Raw genomic sequence first — 21,293 nt, 5'->3', positions numbered from 1 at the left:
CTAACAACTGCACCCTCTGCCTCTGTTATAGTTCTGGATGTCTGTCATTGCTACCACGATGCCAATCCCCTGTGGAGGTTTCATGCCTGTTTTTGTTCTAGGTGAGTTCAAATTTTATGTTGCAACATATGGATCTGACAGGTAGAAAGGACAAGAGACAGTGTGTACACGCCTGGTAGGCTTCTTCAAGAGGATAGAGAGTCTAGTTATCACTTCATGCCTTTGACAATCTTGGTCAGCAGTTCTTATACCAGTCTCTTTTGTCTACGCTCTTACATCTAAATGCTGAGGACATCTTTATCATTTACAAAAGAAAAACCAAGCTGTGGAAAGGCATGCTGAGTCATGGTCTTCTCATTTCTCTGACTCTTCATCTACAGAGAAACTCATACTACAGCTAGCAATAGTTGCTCCTTTCACTCCTGACGGCCAGTGAGAAATCACCTCAAAACTAGTACCCGCAATACCACTTCTTTGACTGGAGTGTGATGACGTATGGGAATTTATTATTTTTCAAGTTGTTTACAAGCTCATGAAGTTCAGCATTAAGTATCCACAGCCCTTAATTAAATGAAGTGTGTTGAAATGTGCTTACAATCTCTGGGCAACAACTGAACCTGAATCAGTAGTGAAGGCTAACACCAAACAAAGCTGTATTAGTAAAAGCCCAGTCAGCAAGACAAAGGAACAGGTTATTTCGGTTCAATTGGAATTCTGGAAACAATTATCAAATACTATTTTGTGTCCATTCACGCAGGAAGTGTGACAAAGTGCAGTGAGTCTAGTGAAGGGCCACTGAGATTGTTGGGGAGCACAAAATGAACGAGGACAACCTGAGGAAATTGGGCTTGTTCACTCTGCAGAAGAGAAGGTCAGGAGGAGAGCTAACTATAGGTTTCACCATCTAATGCAGCAAGGTATAAGGAAGATAGAAAGACTCTTCCTGGAGACACCTAGCAAAGAGGAAGCAAAAAGCACATGTTGCAACACGGGAAATTCAGATTGACATGGTGAAAAAATTGTTTCCCTGGTAAAGATTCCCTGAAAGAGGATGGAGAATCTCCATCACCGGAGACTTTTAAAGCAGGTTTCGTCAAGACCCTAGTGACTTGATCTTTCTTTCAAATTAGCCATGTTGTAAACAGGGCTCAGACCAAAGACTTCCAAATGTCTTTCCATCCAAACTTTTCTGTAAGCCTAATACTCTAGTATTAGTACTCTAGTCAATCCTGAACTGCGATCTGGACTGACATGACACAAAATATTCTGTCTTTTAAAAGATATTTCTTCCTGTCTGGGAATCACAAATACCTCCATGCCTGGTGCGTCTAAGTGGAAGAATGAGGGTTCAATTGTATTTACATATCTTAGTACATTTTTTTCCTCTTGGAGTTTTATTTTGTAACTGAAAGCTATTGTTCAGTCCTGGTGTCATTTTTATGTAAGTTTTGGTTTTGGTTCTGTTAGAAATCACCCCACTGTTTACCCAGCATATCTACACAGCATAGACTTTATGCTCTTTAGATGTTAAATTCCGTAATTGCTGGTGATATTTTCCAGGTGCTGCATTTGGACGTCTTATTGGAGAAATCATGGCATCTCTCTTTCCAGAGGGGATCCTCTTTGATGGTATTGTTTACAAAATCTTACCTGGAGGGTATGCTGTCATTGGTGAGTCTTCATGTCTTCCTCTTTCTCCACCTAGTCCCATCCCCATAACTTTCCTGGCTGACATGATATTCTGTTTCTATATGACAGTCTTTCCTCCTCTCTCCCAATAACTTTTCCACCCTATTTGCGAAAGGTGCAGCAGCTCTGACAGGAGCAGTGAGCCACACTGTATCCACTGCGGTGATCTGCTTTGAGCTGACAGGTCAAATTTCCCACATCCTGCCCATGATGGTAGCTGTCATTCTTGCCAACATGGTGGCCCAGAGTCTGCAACCCAGCCTCTATGATAGCATCATCCAGGTGAAGAAGTTGCCCTACCTGCCAGATCTGGGCTGGAATCATATAAGGTACAGCAGTAAAGCAGAGATGGAGGTGGGGGGAGAATGAGACAATGGGAGAAGAAAAGGTCATGAAAAGCAGACAGCATTACGAAGAAAATAAAAATGCAGAATAAATCCGGGCTGAGAAGAAAAAGCAAAAAGAAAAGAAAAAAAAAGAGGTGGAATAGAAATAAGGTTCATATGCAGAAAGCACAAGTTTGAATCATCTGCAATATTACTGAATTTCTGTAAATATTACCAATTTACTTCAGTTTTGAAGACTTGGACATTTGGATTTTTTTCTCTAAAAATGTTTGAAACATTTTATTTGGATACTTTGCCTAAAAAAAAAATATAAAATCAGCTATTCATCTACATATGTCTCTATATAGAATGTATATATAATATATGTACATATGTATGTATATATAAAACATATATGTGTGTGTGCATGTATAGAAATGTATTTTTATTGTGGAAGGTAACGGAGTGAAATAGAACTGTAATGAAAATCCATGTTAATACTGCTGCAAAGTCCTCCTTGGTTACTCTTAGAGAAGATCAATTAGCAACTCTATAGAAAACACACTGAGGAACTTACCTGCTGTACATTTTTAACATTCTAACTCTTCAACTTGTCCATAACTTCACAGCAAATACAATATCTTTGTTGAAGATATTATGGTCCAAGATGTGAAATTTGTCTCCTCCAACTGTAAATATCGAGACTTGCAAACTCTACTCCAAAGCACCACTGTTAAGACTTTGCCTTTGGTGGACTCACCAGGTAAGCAACTGGTCTTTCCTGAGGACTGTCTCAACTGAGTCAAAAGAAACTCTCAAATTACGCACTTTGAAGAAGGTAGTGTGATCCAATATATAACATGATTCATACTAAAAACTTTCCACTATGGATTATGTATGAAATAAGATTGTTTCAGCTTTAGCAGGTGTGTGGAGTGTGAGAATTAGATATAGTATGTAAGAGATATGTGGCAATTTTGACAACAGGGAGGGATCTTATATAAGTAAAGAGACTGTTTCTGTTGTTCTCAGGAGTGGTGCAGATCAGGGATGGTTAGCTTCCCCCAGCCCCAAAGAATATTAGCAGGATTAGCAGTGCTAATTTTATAGCTTGTGATTGTGCTGCTTGCAGTATTTTGAAGAATTTAAAAGGAGGAAAGGGCAATGTGTGGCAAGTGACATTCGAAACCATGAAGGGACTGAGTAGTTTTTCTACTCTGTTATGCAGAGACCATGATCCTTCTGGGGTCTGTAGAGCGATCTGATCTGCAGGCACTCCTCCAGAGACACATCAGCCCAGAACGGCGACGGTGCCTCAAAAGACAAATGCAGCAGAAGCTGGCTGAGGCACCTTATGATGGACACAGCAAGGGATCAGGAGCAATGCTGCCAAAGCTGAAGCATGAATCTTTCGTTTATGTTGATGAGGATGATGATACAGATGAGAAGGCAGAGGTGAGGGAGAAGAAAAGAGACTGCATTATAGACTGCTTAAGAAGCAGTAAGACATTTGGAAAGACTGAGAAAGAAATGACATAGGGTGGACCTTATTTTCTCTCCTTTCCATAACAGCAGCCTCAGCCACCAAGCCCCTCTCCTAGTCATCCAGAGGAGCCCAATGGCCCAACAAATCCTCTTAAACAAACGCCTGAAATTTTGGAGCCACAGCAATTTTCAGGTATGATAATTTCTGGCATGCCCCAATCACACCTTAATTAGATTATGGAAGATTTGAAGCTTACTATGTGTAAATGTCTGTGCAAGGTGCTGGCTTCTCAGTTGTGGGGAAGAAATTGTTCTGTCAGCTTTCTCTGCTTTTTTTGTGCTGGCACTTTGAAAAATGTACCTCACAACAATCACCTGAAATTATCTTCTTTTTGTGATCCACTAGAGAGCATAGCAAAAGTAGGCTCACTCAGGCAGCTCTCTCTCTGTCAGTATTCCCAATTCCAAGATTTGCAAGAACATCTCCTTTGACTTTTTCTGAAGGTTCTACATGTGAATGTCCCATTACTTGCCACCTTCACCTTGTGAATTATTCTGAGAAGTCTGAGAGCTGAACATATGTACTTATTTTTGCTTGGCCATTTCCAAAGCTGAACAACTCCTCCTTTGGATGCATATCTCTTGGTTTCAGCTTATTTAATATGAAGGGCGAATACTGATTTATTGTGTTCTCTTTGTGCTGCTCCACCTTCATTAGCTTTGTTCCCAGGACTATGTTTATATCTCGTTTCTGATTCCTATATCATGTATATTTGATACAGGATGGTTTAGTTAGTTTTTGTTTGGTTGCTTTTTTTTCCTTTATGTGCCTTGAAATATGCAGACAGTGAGTTAGCACAGTGGTACAGCCAAATTTTCAGAATTAATACAGAGGACGTGGTTCTGGCTCATGTTTTTAGATATCCAAATATAATATAGCCTATAACATATCCTGGATCCTTAACACCACTTGTTTATGACTAAACCTTTACAGCATAGAAAAACTCACTTTATGCTATGCTACCAAGGTGGTAGAATGGTGAAATAGCAATTCATTATCCTTACCAAATCAGAAAAACAATTACATCAAAACAAAGATATTGTGTGAGACACTTTAAGTGAAGTTAGTGCTGAGTGATCAAGGAGTCACAAAAGAAAATGGAGGAGGGATGACTTCATGAAGCTTTCCCTTCCATAATTTTTACTTTGGCTCACAGCTGCTATAGTTTCTGACCAATCTGAACAGCCTCGTTCACAACAGCACCAAACCCTATACTTTCCCATTTCCTGACTTCCCTGCCTAGAATAATTCTGCAGTTATTCTCACTCCCACTGTTACACTATTGGCTCAGCTCATGGCCTTCTCACTCCCTCATAACTGTCAGTTCTGGCTAATTGGTATGCTTTGATTTGAAGTCATTTTCAAATTTCCTTTCCGTACTTAGCCTTTAAATCAGATTCTCCTTATGTATTTCAGAAACCCTATAGCAGTTTCTTTCTTGTATCATGCTGTTTGCTGTCCCAGTAGTCTTGCTTCTGTTTTTCTCCTCAGGGACATTGATCTGTTAACATCATCTGTGTGGGCTATTTTGTAATGTTTTCTTTCTTTTTCTTAAGGAAAAGATATTGCATGGAAATATTTATCCTGGCATGTCCTAGCCATCATCGTACAAACTGACTGCTGAACTGCGGCTGGCTAAACCCTGTCATGTACAGTATAAAATGTCCCTCATATTATTTTCTAGCCTGCCTTGGGCAAGAAGATAAGCATGGAGCTTTGTTTTTTTGTCACTCATTCATTCTTGTCTCTTATCCACATCTGTTTTCATTCTTCAGACAGTTTCCAGAATTTGAGGCAACTGTTCCAGCAGCTCTTGTGCCCTTACAGCCGTCGACCTGAAACACAGAGTGCTGTCCAGGTTAGGGATACAGAAAGCCTAGCAGTAGCCTGGAGAGAGAAGGGATGTGATGGAAATAGAGTCTACTACCCAGAGCCTTTCAGCATCTGGCCAAATGATGGACATACATATGGTCATGAACTCCGACAGTGTCAGTGGGGAACTCCCTCCAAGGAGAAAGGATGTGATTACTGTGAAGGAGTGTACATCTTGCTCATGAGCCATTTGTGCTCAGGTATCAAGGCTAGCATCATGATTGAGTCTGGGCATCTTTTTTTTCCCAGCAAATAATATCATTTCCACTATTTTGAAACAAAGTGCAAGTCTAGTTCATTTGGCACTATTTTTGGCTAACTAAAAATGAAAAAAAGCTTTTGTCTTGTGCTACATTAGATGCCCTTAGGCACCAGATTGGTGGATACCATACTGAGTCTATGAGAGATCCATCCACTCTAGGACGGTAATTGGGCCCCATGTGAAAGCATCTAAAGCAGTACTAGATGACCCTGTTTAGGCACCTGACATAGGCCTTTTTTTTTTTTTTTTTTTGGTAAAGGAAGGAAATTAAGTATAGAGTGCACCTTTCAATGTATCAGTATGAAGAAAATCTAATAACTTAGTAATATATTAACTGAAATAAAAAGGGGACCACAAGGTGTAAGGAGGTTATGCACATCTTTCCTTTCTGTACTCTGTGAAACCGAACAGCGTTTTCTTCTACAGGAGCCAGTGGAAGTCATTGAGACAATGACACCAGAAGAGGTAAGAATGAAAGGGAAGTAAGTCAAGTGAGTGTTTCTTTTGTCCATTCTTTATCATTTGCAGTTCTTCCTGAACTCCTAGAACAATAGTAATTGCCACATAAAAATCATAGATAAACCTATTTTCTAGATTTGTACAGCAGGCAAGTCTCACCCATTAAGAGATTTTTTCTGCTAGATGTAATGAGTAAGGCATCGAGTAATCTCATCGAGCTTTGAAATCAGTCCTGCTGTGAGCAGGATGTTAGATCAGAGGCCTTTGCAGGTCTCTTCTCACCTAAAGAGTTCCTTCATTTTTTGCAAAAAGGAACTATTATGAGTGCAGAAGATGCACTCAGGAAGGAAAGCTAGGATGTCCACTCCCTCTTTAAGCAGGAAGGAGCAAAATTTCTCCTCCCCAGAAAACCTTCGAGATACTGGAATTTATCTCTTCACACAGGGACTTGATAACTTCTAAGAATAGGAAACCTGAAGGAGGTGATATAGTATGTAAGGCAGATAGATAATCTGCACTGGATGGACAAATGATTAATGGGAGAATGGGCATAGTTTGGGTACATAACCAGCAGCACTGCTGATTACTTTGAGTGGTTCTTCTTTCCTCTGTTAGATAGATGCTTGGGAACAGGAGGAGCTGGAAAAGGATGTGTGCTTTGAATGCTGCCGCATAGACCCTTCCCCTTTCCAACTGGTGGAGAGAACCTCTCTGCACAAGGTGGGTGCAGATATCTCTCTGAGGCATACTGTTTTTGTCCACCATATCTATCATTAAGTATTGTCTATGATATGTCTTCTCCTTTTCTTCACCTACAACTGACTCACATTGTCCTTTTATAATTAACACCAGCAATTTTCACGTCCAAATACAGGAGTAATTTTGTTTCTGTATCTTTCTGCATGTATTTCCAGTCTCTTGGAAAAATAAAGGCTAGAGGTTAAGATGTTTAAGGTCCTTTGTTAAAATGGCTTTTGGACACACATAGGACTTTCCAGCCACTGCATCAACAGAAGCAGTATATGCAGTGCTGCCTGGGGGCATTACCTGGAGACACACACTGCTTTGTTGGTGCACAGCACTAGAATGACTACTCCTGGATTCCTCAAGGTGTTTCTGTCAGCGTGCAAAGTATTTCTCAATGTGTGAAAAAAGCTGCTTCAAACCAGTCTACTTCATAAGGTTGGTCTTCACTGATCTGAAGCACAAGGAAAGAATAAACTAGATCATACTGGTGACCAGTGAGTGATAAGACTCGAGGAAATAGCATGAAGTTGTATCAGAGGAGATTCAGATTAGCTATTAGGAAGAGTTTTTTCAACAAGAGAGTGATTGGACTCTGGAACAGGTTACCCACAGTAGTGACCACGGCCCCAAGCTGCCTGAGCTCAAGGAGCATTTGGACAGCACTCTCAAACATAGGGTTTGAATGTTGGCTGGTACCATGTAGAGACAGGAGTTGGATTCAGTTATCCTTGTTTGTACCTTCTAACTTGGAATATTCTATGACATGACTTCCAGAGTTAATACAGAATGACTGAGGAAAAACCAATTATATAGGTATATCAGGAATAACAGAGGATTGGTGTTCCATTAAATGGAAAGGAAAATTGGCCTACTGAAGCAAAAGCACAGTGCAAGTTTTTAATTATTATTTATTTAATGTGAAATGTCAGTATATGCCTTGCACAAAATTAATTACTATTATTAAAGTGGTAAGATCTAAGCCTTTAGCAAAATAAAAAGAGGCTGGCATATACTTAAGATGGTGTTTTCTAAAAGACTGGCTGAAGGAATCTGAAAACCACTAGTATCTGAGATTATAGAGGTTACAAGATATGATACCTGGAGATTTCCAATGAAGAACATTTCATATGTCCTTTTAAAAAGAGCAATTTTCTCTTTGTCAGAGAAACTCTGAAGTAACAGACAAAAGTCAACCTAAGTGCACGAGGAAAAAAAAACAGGAATAAGTAACCAAACTATCTGAGGTATGCACAGTCTGAGCAAAGCATGAAAATACTGACAAGAATATCACAAATCATTGTGATCATATTGTACTTAAGCAGTTTGTTTTTCTTTTGTGTAAGAGTAAAATGTCTTCTGCATGAAGACTGACATTTTCCTTAGTTTACAATCAATTCCACGTCATGTGATGCTAAAGAAAAAGATAAATACCAGCCCAGAAAGAATCATTTTGTGTAAGCTCACAGCCATAGCTCAGCTTAAAGAAATTAAAGGTAAAAAATATTCCACAGATAAGCATTGAAAATGCTTAAAGTTTCAGAAAACCTGATCTTTAAAGAATAGTAAAATAATATAGTATATGTAGGCTGGAGAAGACTGATAGCAGTGTAATATCTTTTTCAAAAGACTTTCTAAGAGAAAGGTATTAATTCTTTTCCTTTGTTGCCACTCCATTGGATAAACAGCACCAAGATGAAGTTTAGACAAGAAATATTCAAGAACAGGAGAAAAAAAAAATCTTCTGGTGGTAAGGAAAGTACTGGAACAAATAACCTAAGAAAGTTCTGACAATGCATATTACTATGATAGTCTTATTTCCAGCATGAAATGAAAAGTGATTTGTGTAAGTCCTTAAATGCACAGGGAGTTGTATATGAATCTCTCTTTTCAGATGGACGATGGAAGTGATTTTGAGAATGTGCTCTGCATTATCAATACACTCCTATCTATGGAGGGGCAACAGAAGGACCAGAGATTAACATTTGCTAGCTACAAAAGGGGAATGGAAGCAGTAGTTTCTCACTTTGGTAACCAGGCTTGTGTGCCTTTGGCATTCCTGCTTCTAAATCCTAAGTCCCAAGTCTACCACCGGGTATCACATTACCAGTTTTCAAGGCCCCTGAATTTTTTTGTGTGTTTTTTTCCTCTTAGACACATACATTGTTTTCATTACTGGGCCTCAGCCATGCCTATGTGACCAGTATGGGGAAGCTGAAGGGAGTGCTGGCTTTGGAAGAGGTAAGTACAGATACTCTCAACTCCTAATCAAATGCAAATGTCTTGTGGATCATTGCAAAACACAGGTTGGAGATCCAGCTTGGAGTATATATAACTGTGCTTGCTCCGTTTTCAATCCAGTGTTGAATTCTGACTCATCACTCTGAGAGCTATGTAGTGGAAAGGATTGGATGACTGTATTTCAGAGAAAGCAGCAGATGTTATTTACAGGCACGTTAGACTGTTTGTCCTTTTCCTGAAAGTAGACCTCTTAACTGAGCAGCTATTATTGTCTCAGTAGTGCAGGATTTGTTATTTACCATGGACTAATTACAATACCTGTATGAAAGATGATCTCCTCAGGCCCCATCGCTTATACAATGATGTGACTCTATCTGTGAGTCCTTTACCCTGCAGAGCCGATGAACTTCTGGGTAGGGCTGAGTCAGCCTTCCTTTCATCAATTTTTCTCTGAACTTTTTCTCTTCTAATAGCTTCAAAAGGCAATAGAGGGCTCCACACGCTCTGGAGTTCGCCTCCGCCCTCCCCTTGCCAGTTTCCGTGACACAAACAGGACTTCAATCAGCGGTGAAAAGGTCAGCCAAGGTGCTCAGGTGTGGAGCCAGCAGGACAACAGCATGGTGGCAGCGCAGCAAGCAGCAGACTTGGGGACAAAGAGCACACTGCCTCTCTACTCACACTCTCCACAGCCCTCTCACTTACATGATGAAGGGGAAGGCCTATGCTCCAATTATGCCACCGATACAGAGTTGGAAGAGATGGAGCTGACAGGACCAGTTAATGAAAACATCTCAGATATCTTGAAGGACATCAGCCTACACACCACTGATCTGGATGAAGATGAGGATGAAGATGTCCCCTTATAAGTGGTGTGAGGGCATAGCCCATCGTGTTGAGCCAGTCTTGCGTATGCTCCTCACAGCTTTTGGATGCTCTTTGTAAAGCCCATAGAGAATTGATTCAGTTGGGGGAAGGAACATAGGACTTAACCTTTTTTTCTGCTGCTTTATATCCAAATACCAGTTGGGTTATTGAGCTGTGTACAGGAGTCAGATGTAGTCTGCAAGATGACTAAGGGCAGGCTCATAATGTTAAAGGCCTCTGCTTTCACTTGTGGTGAGCAAGTGTCTACATAACAGGTCAGAAAGGATCGTAAGAGGACATGACTATTACTGGACATAATCAGGATGCCCTTGGTCAATCCGCCATATAGAAAGTGGAAGAATTGCAAATCTTCTCCATTGGTGTCATCCTTATAGTCACATCTGACATGCATGCACCAGTGCAAACCAGATTCCAGCCAAGAAGTGTACTGCTGCTTCTGTCTGCAGTCCTGTCTATGTTGTTCCTTTTGGCTAGCTCTTAACTTGCATCCCCCAAAACATTCCCATCTAGAACATTTTTCGTCTTTCTTAATTTTTATTCTGGGATCTTCCTGGGTGGAAGTTAGATGTTTCGCTGCTGACCTTTAGCAGAGCCATACCCTAAAATCAGGTGGAAGGAAAATACTTGGTCTACATCTTATGTCTTGAATTCAGCAGGGCTCAAAGAAAAGCACTGAAAGTGAGGAAAGCCTCTGTCTTCCCAGCTCTAGAATTTTTAAGTAGAATGTGAAAATCATAAATGGGAGCATCCTCTGATGGAGGGAGAGGAGTAAAACATCATGTACGCACCTATGTTTCAACAACTGTGTCTCTCAAAACCACTGTTGGAATTTTTACGAAGTTATAGTCTTAAAATACAAGAACTTAAAACTTAAAAAAATAAAAAATAAAAAAAATGGAGTGCCAAGAAATACAGGAGGGAAGTCACATTTTCTATGCTTTGGAAACAGGTTCATCAATAAAACTCCTGCTCTTTTTCCTGATAATTCTACTCTTTTTATTTTCCACATATTTCTGCATATCATAGATCAAAGAATTTTAGCTCCCACTTTCCCCCATGTCTCCACTGTGACTAGAAATAGAGACTACAGCCCTTGTCTACAGCATCCCTCTATTCCAGATGTAGCTCTGGAAGAGATCTTGATCTGTATCTTGCAAAGAGATGTCTCATAACTTAATGTCATGGATGCAAAACCTGAGTATCCAAGGGTAAGATGTTGCTTTAACTCACTGTCCCTCTGGGGTTTTCTCAGTAAACATACAGAATTTGATTTGGCCTATTCTGCAGCTTTTCTCTAACATTCTATTTCTCTTTCTATCATACTTTCAGTGTGTCAAAACACTTAGATGTGATCCCAAGTAGGCTATTGGATGTGTTTTCACTTATCAGCAATACAGAAAAAAATTCAGGCTCTGAGAACATATTCTTGGGAATATTCTCCTGGATTTTGAGCCACATCCCCTTCCTTGATATTTATAAAGCATTATCTGACTTAGAATGACCAGTTTCACCTCAATTGATGGTTTTCAATAAGCTGTCTCAAAAGTCTAAAAGACAGTTACCTCGGACCTAGTCTCCCTAGGAAAATTCCCTTCTGGCCTTAATTCCAAGAACTGACCTTGTACTAATTCACTCTTCTGATACTCATGGATGGAGAAGTCTGAAAGAGTGAAATCTTCTAGAGTCTCTTGGAGAGGAAGAGATTTGCTTTTGTTCTCTGAACTCAAGAGCTCAATAGCCTACTCTGTATGCTTTTACATGATTCCTCTCTTTGTGCTACCTAGGGACAGCCTTTCTTTGTCTGAAGTGATCTTCACTCCTTGAGGGCCACCCTGTCCTTGAGAGAAGCCAGTAGCAATATGAAGGCAAGTCTTTCACTCACATCATCTGCCTGCCTCCACCTGAGGTTTGGGGCACATTTCTGACAGCTAGGCATTAGAAAACAGCCTGTAGTTGCTACTTTTGTGCCACCTTCCCCTGTTTGCAAAGAAGAGACAATACAACTGCTACTTTTCCCAGGTAACTGTGATATACCTTGGTATAAGCAGAGGAGAAATAACATTCCTTTTAAATATCCATAAATGCACAGTGAGTAGTAAAATTCTGAGACTAATTATGATCTGAAGGTCCACGCACCCTCAGAAAGGACAAGTTGCTCCGATTCAGCCCCTACCAGCAAGTAGGGATTTGTTTTTACCATATTTTGCTTAGAACTGTGCTGAGATAAGATGGAGAAATTTAGAGGCTGGAGTCAGTGCATCTCTGCCACTTCTAGTTTGAATACAGATACATGTTCTGCTCCAGTCCCCCACTTCTCCTGTAGTGTATTAACAGAAGAACATGGATTTGACTGGATGGGAGAGCAGATGGAATCTAAATCAAAGTCAGAGAGTGCATGAGTCATGACAGACTCATGGTTGTGAGCTGGGAGAGATGAAGCTGGAACAAAAAAATCATGCACATGGAAGGGCTTGGGAAGCTCACAGTAAGAAACAAGCTAACCTGAAAAGTTTCATAAGATCTGTCTCATGAGGGTACAAGGGCATATACACGCATGTCCGCACATACACACACATATCTCTCTTCCTGTTACTCTTAGCTGTCTCAGAATAACTTTGATGAACTGAACTGCTCGCTGTGGGGAAGCAGTAAGGTGCATGTTTTTACTGCTGCTTTGTGGAGACATCGCTGAAGATCCATTGCAGGTATGTCCCACCCTTTGAGCAGAAGTGGTATTCGTCTGTGTCACTTTCTCATCTGAGAAAAATTATGCCTACATGATTGTAGACTGGGAGCCAGGAGGAAACAAAAAGCATACTGCAAAGATGACCTGTGATGTCTGACGATGTTTCCTCTTCCATTTTTACTATAATAAAATCTTCACTGAGTTGATGCCAAGTATTTTAGTAGGTGTGAGATATCCAGTTAGCTGACAGTGAGCTTTTGTCAAGAAAATTCTGCATCTGCACCCTCTTTGGCAATCTCAGTATACTCCTCCAAAGTTTAAACTTGAAATTTCTGTCCTACATACAAAGCATCATTGATCAATCACTATAATACCTGTATCTCTCATCCTGTCAAAGTTTGGCAGAACATACAGAAATAATTTTTCTCCTAAATGAAACTGTCCCAAAAATTTGTTTCATCAATGAGACCCTCCTCTTCACTGAAGAAATCAAATCACAAAAATTCAAGTTCAAGCAAGCCTTGAGAAACAAGAAACTCTGAAGCTGTTTTGAACAACAGAAACTTGCTTTTCTCCTAGATAACCTGTGCAGTTGCTTAGAATTGCTTATTTTGGGCAAAGTTGTGTGTCACACCAAGCTTGCCATTATCACTCAAAGTGCTGAAGCAAAGTTCATCTTGTTCAGCATTTTCAACTCCAACACATGCTGAACTACATTTGGTACCCAACATATAAGGAAATACCCTGAAAAGAACATGATAGTTAAAAATCTCCATCAGAGCAGACATTTTTAGGAAATCACCACCACACACACACACATACAAAAAGCCATAAAAAAAAAAAAAATCACCCTTTTGCTTTGTATTCTCAAGAAAAATGGAATCCTACTCTCATCTAATTGCCAGCTGTTTTTCAGTTAATGAGTGCATGAACTTATTTATGAAATTCCAATCTACCAAAACTTGGAAGTCTTCCTTTTATGTGGCATTTAAATTTGAAAGCAGAAGTCTTGTTTTTAAAGTCATATGTAAGTTAAAAATAAAGAAGGCAAGACTAATATGACAATGGATAAGGCTTTGGGTAGTTATGACAAGAAGGTACTTTGTCATGACTTAGATGGAGGAGAAAACACATATTAACAGAGTAGTGGACAACCAAAAAAAATATACTTCAAAAAGAACCATGTAACTCTTTTTGGTTGACACATTATTTCAAAATTAAAAAAAAGTCCAGTTTGCTAATTCAATGGACAAAACCACTTAGTACGAACAGGAAGAGAGAGACAGAATTAAGAGTTCTTAAAAAATAACTAAATGCATAAATACACACACACATACAAGTTATGCAAACACTGTACAGAAGTGCATGTTTTATGGCCAGACAATACAAGCCAGGGCAGTAACTAGCTGAGGAAGGAAAGATCATTCTTTGCCAAATTAGTCCAGTCTTAGTGAAGGTACAATTACACACACACACACACACACACACACACACACACACACACACACACACACACAGATATCACAGAATCACAAAATTGTGTTAGTTGGAAGGAACCTCTGGGGATCATCAAGTCCAACCTCTACACTAAAGTAGGTTTCTAGAGTATGTTGCATAGGAAAGTGTCCAGGCAGGTGCTGAATATCTCCAGAGAAGGAGATTCCACAACCACTATGGGCAGCCTGATTCAGTGCTCTACTACCCTCACAGTAAAGAAAGCCTTCCTCTTATTTGTATGGATCTACCTCTGTTGTAGTTTTTGCCCATTGCCCTTGTCCTGTCACTTAACACCACTGAAAAGAGCCCAGGCCAATGAGACCCTGATCTTTAGGTATTTATGAACAGTAATGAGATCCCTTCAGTCTTCTCCAGGCTGAAGAGTCTCACATCTAGCCTTTCTTCATGTGAGAGATGTTCCAGCCATCTAACCATCTTTGTGACCATCTGCTGGACTCTGTCCAGTAGTTCCTTGTTTTTATTGAACTGAGGAGCCCAGAACTGGACACAGTATTCCAGATGTGGCCTCACCAGGGCAGAATAGAGGGGGACGATAACCTCCTTCAACATGCTGGCCACTCTTTTGATGCATGTTTTGATGCACCCCAGGATACTATTGGCCTTCTTGGCCACAACAGCTGGCTCATCACTCCATTACCCTTTCCAAATCATGGGTTTGCAGTAGCAGACAGGTCTATAATTGGGTTGCCAGTGTTATAAGCCAAATCTCTCCCCTTCAGCTTGTTGGAAGTCAGTAAGTCCTGATGCAGCCTCACTGTGCTAGAGACAATACTGTGAATATTCACTGGGATTAGCATGATGGCTAATGAAACCTATTTAGACAAACCTACTACTAGTTTGAGCACTGGGCTTTCAGATGTGCTTCTGCTAATATCCAAGCAGTTTTGCTGTGCTGCTTGTGCAAACCTCTTGTGCTCCACAGTAAAACTAGTTACTGAGACACATCCAGCCAACTTAAAAGACTGGACCTGACATAGAGTACAAAAGATGCTGAGGAAAAGTCCAGTACCAAGTTTTTAAAATAAACCACTTAGAGGAAATGCTTGTAGAGCATCTACATGAATTGTTTGCTTTATACAAACTACAATCTAAAAGCTGTTAATACTTGGCTGTTCAATGAATAGTTACATATTTATTTTAAAGGACAGATGATAAAATACAAGACCTACTTAAGTGGTGATCAGAATTAAAGTGACACAAGCTCAAATTAGAAACTTCACAATTATTCTGTATAGCAAGAAATGCAAAATACAGCAATGAGAAGCTTATGAGAAATATAGCTGTGAAAAAAAAAAATTCCTTTTCCCAGCCTCAGATTTCTATTGTGCATTTAAACAAATAGGCTTCAGGAAAAGAAAACAAAAAAAAAAAAAGGGGGGGCAGGGGGAGGAAAAGGGGCTGTTGTGGAATGGTTGGATTATGACCAAATATGTCACAGAATTGGATTTATTTAAACTAAAAAACTAAAATAAACAAAAAAAAAAAAAACCATCTGGCAGCTTGGGGCCATGCCCCCTACCCTGGGGAGCCTGCTCCAGGGCCTGGCCACCCTCTGGTGAAGAACCTTTCCTAACACCCAACCTGCTCACCCCTGACACAGCTCCATGCCATTCCCTCAGGCCCTATTGCTGTCACACAAAGCAGAGCTCAGCGCTGCCCCTCTGCTCCCTGTGAGGAGCTGCAGCTGCCATCAGGCCTCCCCTCAGCTCCTCTGCTGTGGGCCAAACAAACCACAGGACCTTAGCTGCTTGTTCAGACCCTTCACCATCTTTATATCCGTTCTTTGAACACTCTAGTAGTTTTACTTCTTTCCTATATGGTGGTACTCATATTTTCACACAGTGCTCAAAGTGAGGCTGCACAAGAGCAGAGTAGGACAATCCCTTTCCTCACCTGGCTGGCAGTGCTGGGCCTGATGCACCCAAGGGTGTGGTTGGACCTTTTAGCTGCCAGGGTACACTGCTGACTCAGATTCAACTTGCCATCAGCTTCTTGACCCACAGTCTGTAAAGATGGCCAGGGTTGCTCCTGGCAATCCTAGGTGCAGAATGTAGCACTTCCTCTCATGAGCTTCACGTGGTTGGTGATTGCCCAGCCCTCCAAATTGTTAAGGCCTCTCTACACTCAAGGGAGTCTATGGCTCCTCCCTAATAGTATTATCTACAAAATCACTTAGCATAGCTTTGAGTCCTAGGTTCAAGTCACTTATGAAAATATTAAAGAGCCCTGCAGAACTCCACTAGTGACTTAGACACCATCCTGACTTGACTTAATTTACTACAAACCTTTGAGATTGACCCACCAGCAAGCTGTTCCATCTATCATCTTATGTATTTGTCTATCTGTACACTGGACATTTTGTCCAGAAGGATACTGTGAAAGATATTATCAAAAGCTTTGCTGAAATCCAAAAAGATGACATCAGCTGGCTTCCCTTGGTCAACTAAGTGGGTAAGCTAATCATAAAAGGAAATTCAGTTCATTAAACAGCACTTTCCCCTTGTGAACCCATGTTGGCTGTGAGCAGTGACTACATTGTCTTTCAATAACTTTCAGAATAACCTTCTCCATATTTTTGCCAGGCAATGAAAGTAAGACCAACAGGCCTATAATTACCCAGGTGTTCTTTATCATCCTTCTTGAATACTGAGACAATATACACCAGCTTTCAGTTGACTGGGTACTCTCCAGATCCCAAAGACTGTTGAAAAACAATGGAGAGAGGGGTCACATGATGACATTGGTGAGCTCCTGGAGTACCTTGGGATGAATCCCAGTGGGCCCCACAGAGTTATATGTATTCAGCCAGAGCAGCAAATCCTATTCAGGTTCAAGGTTGGATAGAAGTTTATCATGATCACAGTCCTCCAACTCAGGGCTCCAGCAGTCCCAGAGCCAAAGAAGGCATTAAATTTCTCTGCATCCCTATTTGTGATGTGATCATCCTCACCAAGTAACAGACCAGTGTTATCTCTGGTACTCCTTTTGCTGTTAACTTATGGCACAGAAGCCATGAACGTTCTGAAGCACTATTCATGGAAAATACCCTCATAGCTGGCAAAATGCAGAGCCAGTGAGGTGTACAGCATGAATTTTCTTATGCTCTTTTTATTTACTCTTTTCATTACTGAATTGAAAAATATATGAGAACTTAAGACAGTAAGATGTGAGAAACATAGAGCAAATTTGCCATCTAGTCTACAGAGAAGACACTGTGGATGAGACACTGGGATAGACACCGAAGATCATGCTAAATCCAGAGGATAAGTACTTAACTGAGGGATAAATCTAGACTTGTATGATGATAAAAGAGTTCTGATATGTGAAGCACTAAATAGTTGCACATCATCTTTGTAGCATCATCTTAAATTAAGAAAACAATTTTCCTATATTTAAGGCACCATTTCTAAGCTCAGGAGACATGTTCTTTTTCCAGGGGCTCAAGTGCAATAACTGATTTCGTTCAGTAGTCTGCATTTAGATGACAATTGAGATGCCATTTGGAGACAAAAAAAGAAAAAACCCACAACAACCAAGCAAAACACAAAGAGTAAATACTAGGATACTAGGGTACTTACAGGACTGGAGGAAAAAAAAAAAGTAAGGAGTTAAACTAAATCACAATTAACTAAATGAATATATTTATGCAGACACATATACCAAAAGATGGGTGGCAATCTATTCAGTAGGCAAAGGTACATAAAATGGGAGGAAATTAATTTTGAAGAGAAGACAGAAAGCAAAGATCAGCTAAAAATTCCTTATTACAAAATAGAGTATGCCTTAAACAGGGCAAGTGACACTGCTTAGACCCTGAGAAAAATCAAGAGAAAACATGTAAGTAAATATCTTCATGACAAAATAAGTATCTTTCATGTTTAGAACTTAGAATTGTCATACAATTTACAAAGTGCTACTGGATTTGGCCTAACATCCCAAAACCCTTTAAGAAGAGGCAGACAATACAAGAATACTGAAATTTCAGAAATGCTCCTTTCTCTCTGGATTAACCAATTCCCCCAACCTGCTATCAGACAGCAGTCTGAGAAAGTGCCAATTTAAAAATAAAATATGAAACCAGTGTTGCTATTTATGATCAGTGCCTGTGCCACCCCAGAATCAGACACCTCTTTATGTCTCATCCTAACCTACTGTTGTGAAACTTCAGTCCAACTGTAGTAGTGATGTGCTGACACACTGTCATATGAAAAATGCCCTTACAGTATAACAGGAAAACTCATTCTGCTAAACTAGAAGATCCTGTCAATGTGATTGCATCATCATGTTTGTCACAGTGGCCAAGAATTTGTTTCAAGGTAACCACAGACATACATGAGATTTTAACCCTGTGTAGCAGAACGTGTGATGTTCTTATATTCTCAATGAGAAACAGTATATGATGGTCTACTCTAGGAAGTTTCTTCAAGCCACGTGGATTCTTTTCAAGGTTTTCCATCAGACAGTCTAATTGAGACCCATCCCCTTTCCTGAGATCATCCTTCCTCAGACGCAACTCCCTTGTCCCACAGAAATAAAACACTTCCACCAGCCAGGATGGCAAGACCACATTCTGTTTAATAACAACTCCATAAAGGACTGTACATGCTATTTTGAGCTACCTCCCCTATGTGGTTGCTGCCACATACAGGCATGGAGGTGTATAATGCCATACAGTTTCCTAAGTCTATATGTAGTGTGTGTACATGTATGTATGTGTATGTATGTATTTGTATATGTCTGTATTTATATATATATCTTCGTAGAAGTGTTATCTCATAAGTCACATTATCAAAACATGCGAAGTATATTCAACAGAACTTTTCAGGCAAACATGTTTTGGAGCTGGAAGACCAAAGGCAAATCATCATTAAGGGCTAGGTAGGGATGAAAGCTTACAATGGTGGACCTCTTCCTCTTTTCGTTTTACTTCCACCAAACATTAATGCATCTCTGTAAACACTGGTTTGAAAGAATACAAATAATCACCATGCAGTCTTCCCCTACAGAAAATGTGTACAAACTGGTCTTCAAATTGCTTTGCTGCAACTTCCACTGTCCCATACACTCATGATAAAGTGGTTTCAGAAACTAAGAATACAATACCTGGAGCCCCAAATCTTTACTTACTTTTAAACATGCTCCAGGAATGCATTCCCCATGAAACCCCAAGAGTCCCATCAACCACCTTTGCATTCCCAGATCCTCAGTCTGGACCCTCCTATATATAAAAAGAGCTGAAACAAGATAAATTCTGTTCCCTGTGAAGTTACTTCTGAGTTCCTACCTTATTGTCTAGGGATTCCCAGAGACCTCCAGTCATGCACAATATCCACAAACCAGAGAAGAGAAAATGAAGCCAAACAAGAATATATGCCTGCAAAAGAGCTTTTGGCTTGCTACATTGCTCACATGCAATATCCAAAAAGAAGTGAAGTCCACCTGTATTTGCCCCATGGAAGCTCAGCAGAGCTTTAGAAAAGGGTTCCTAACCTTTTAACCTCCAACATATCACTGGAATTCCATGCCCAATGAAAGTGAATCCAGCAGAATAGTAAATCTGTACTAGATGATTATATCTCATTACAAGTCTTCATTCACATATTCTTGTTTCCAACATGGAGAAAATCCATTTTAGATGTTTTTGTCTGACTAGCACAGACATTTGCTCCCTTAGGGAAAAGCAAAAACAAGACTAGCACATGCAAAACATCCCCAGTAAAAACAGATAACACTCTTTTTACAGAACACTGCAACTCCTCTGTTCCTAGAAGACAACAGCTACCACTCATCAGTACATAAGTCCTTTGATATCTGCACTGAGAGCCTTCTTACTTGAACAAGTTTTCATAACTTTAAGAAACAAGTTTCCACAGTTTTAGTAAACATACTCTTTCTCAGAGTCTTGGACTGACTAATTTTTTCCAATTCCAGCATTGTGTATCTGCACTGACAAAAAAACAAAACAAACACCAATCCATCACCTTTTTCTCTTTGTCCATCTTATGGACAAACAACAGACATTTATACAGCTTCTCTTGATTACCAAAGAGAAGACACCACTTTTTTCCCTATGTTGGGAAAAAAAGTAAATAGACCCTAATGTCGTAATGCAGGTCTCCTGTATCCATTTCTTAACATTATAACTATCTGTCCTCTTCCCCACTCCAGCTAATTCTTGCTCAGGCTTCTAGATGCATTCTGAGATGAAGAAAGACATTGCTCGGACACAGATGTCAAGTTTTGCTCTTCTGTTCCTGTGCAGATTCACTACTATTTAGTCTGCTAAACAACTGTAATACAGAAGAGGCACCTGATGTTGACTTTGCAGCCTGCATTCATATTTGAGACTGTGCTTTAATGACTGTAGGCTGTGCTACACATACGTTTATTTCTAATAGGCACTACTTTACTAACATGTTCCCTGTTTATTTTTTCCTTTCCCTGAGCCATGGCATAGCAATCTTTCCCCATCAGATTACTACAGGGAAGCCAGAATCAAATTCACAATGAATCTGTTACTTATATTTTTCTAGTCCTAAGCTCGTATTGCTGATAATCTCTGTATTGGAATGGGTTTCATTTCTATTTCCTTTCTTGTTCTTCTTTTGGGGGGAAAAAGAAAAAAAAAAGTCAAACAATTAGTTTAAGGGAAATGACGATTTGTTCCTTGTTCAGGCAACTCTAAACAAGGGATATTCCATCCAGAAAAAAAATAAATGGAAGAATCTTAGACTGCAAGACAGTAGGGACTTTGGTAAACTGAACAGATCAATGTGGTACAGATTAAAAGTTAGGAACAACTAAAAATCTAACCCTGCTCTCCACAATACTTAGAGGTGTATTTATTTGTTTATTTCTCTTTCTTGGCAATTACCAAAACAACTGTAAAGGCAAACTGAGCTAAATTTAGATATTTTGCTTGTCTACTAGAGACAGAATTCACATTAACTTCATTTGGAAAATAGTAATTTAATATTTTGAGTATTTCTTACACAATTCCCCTGAAGAACTAAGCATGTTGTGAACTGTTTTTCAAAGATGATGGAAAAGTATATCCTCCCTCAC

The 21,293-nt window shown here is 39.9% G+C and overlaps 1 protein-coding gene across 8 annotated transcripts in view; it reads left to right on the top strand.

Moving 5' to 3' along the window:
- Positions 1-11,009, top strand: part of CLCN1 (chloride voltage-gated channel 1) — a 57,429-nt gene extending 46,420 nt beyond the window's left edge. For 3 of the 8 annotated variants that reach the window (XM_085235773.1, XM_085235736.1, XM_085235782.1), the window contains 11 exons: positions 32-101; positions 1,561-1,671; positions 1,805-2,018; positions 2,645-2,778; positions 3,244-3,470; positions 3,588-3,693; positions 5,337-5,419; positions 6,122-6,160; positions 6,770-6,874; positions 9,053-9,139; positions 9,613-11,009. In XM_085235773.1, coding sequence (XP_085091899.1) covers positions 32-101; positions 1,561-1,671; positions 1,805-2,018; positions 2,645-2,778; positions 3,244-3,470; positions 3,588-3,693; positions 5,337-5,419; positions 6,122-6,160; positions 6,770-6,874; positions 9,053-9,139; positions 9,613-10,005 — 1,569 coding nt within the window. In that variant the 3' untranslated portion in view covers positions 10,006-11,009. Of the gene's footprint in view, positions 1-31; positions 102-1,560; positions 1,672-1,758; positions 2,019-2,644; positions 2,779-3,243; positions 3,471-3,587; positions 3,694-5,336; positions 5,634-6,121; positions 6,161-6,769; positions 6,875-9,052; positions 9,140-9,612 lie in introns of those variants that run through there. The other 5 variants (XM_085235765.1, XM_085235754.1, XM_085235744.1 and 2 more) reach the window with 5 other exon arrangements.
- Positions 11,010-21,293: the final 10,284 nt, after the last annotated feature.

This window comes from Meleagris gallopavo, chromosome 1 (assembly GCF_905368555.1).
Source record: "Meleagris gallopavo chromosome 1, MGAL_WU_HG_1.1, whole genome shotgun sequence".
Classification (NCBI taxonomy): Eukaryota; Metazoa; Chordata; class Aves; order Galliformes; family Phasianidae; genus Meleagris; species Meleagris gallopavo.
This window is presented reverse-complemented; position numbering and strand designations above follow the sequence as displayed.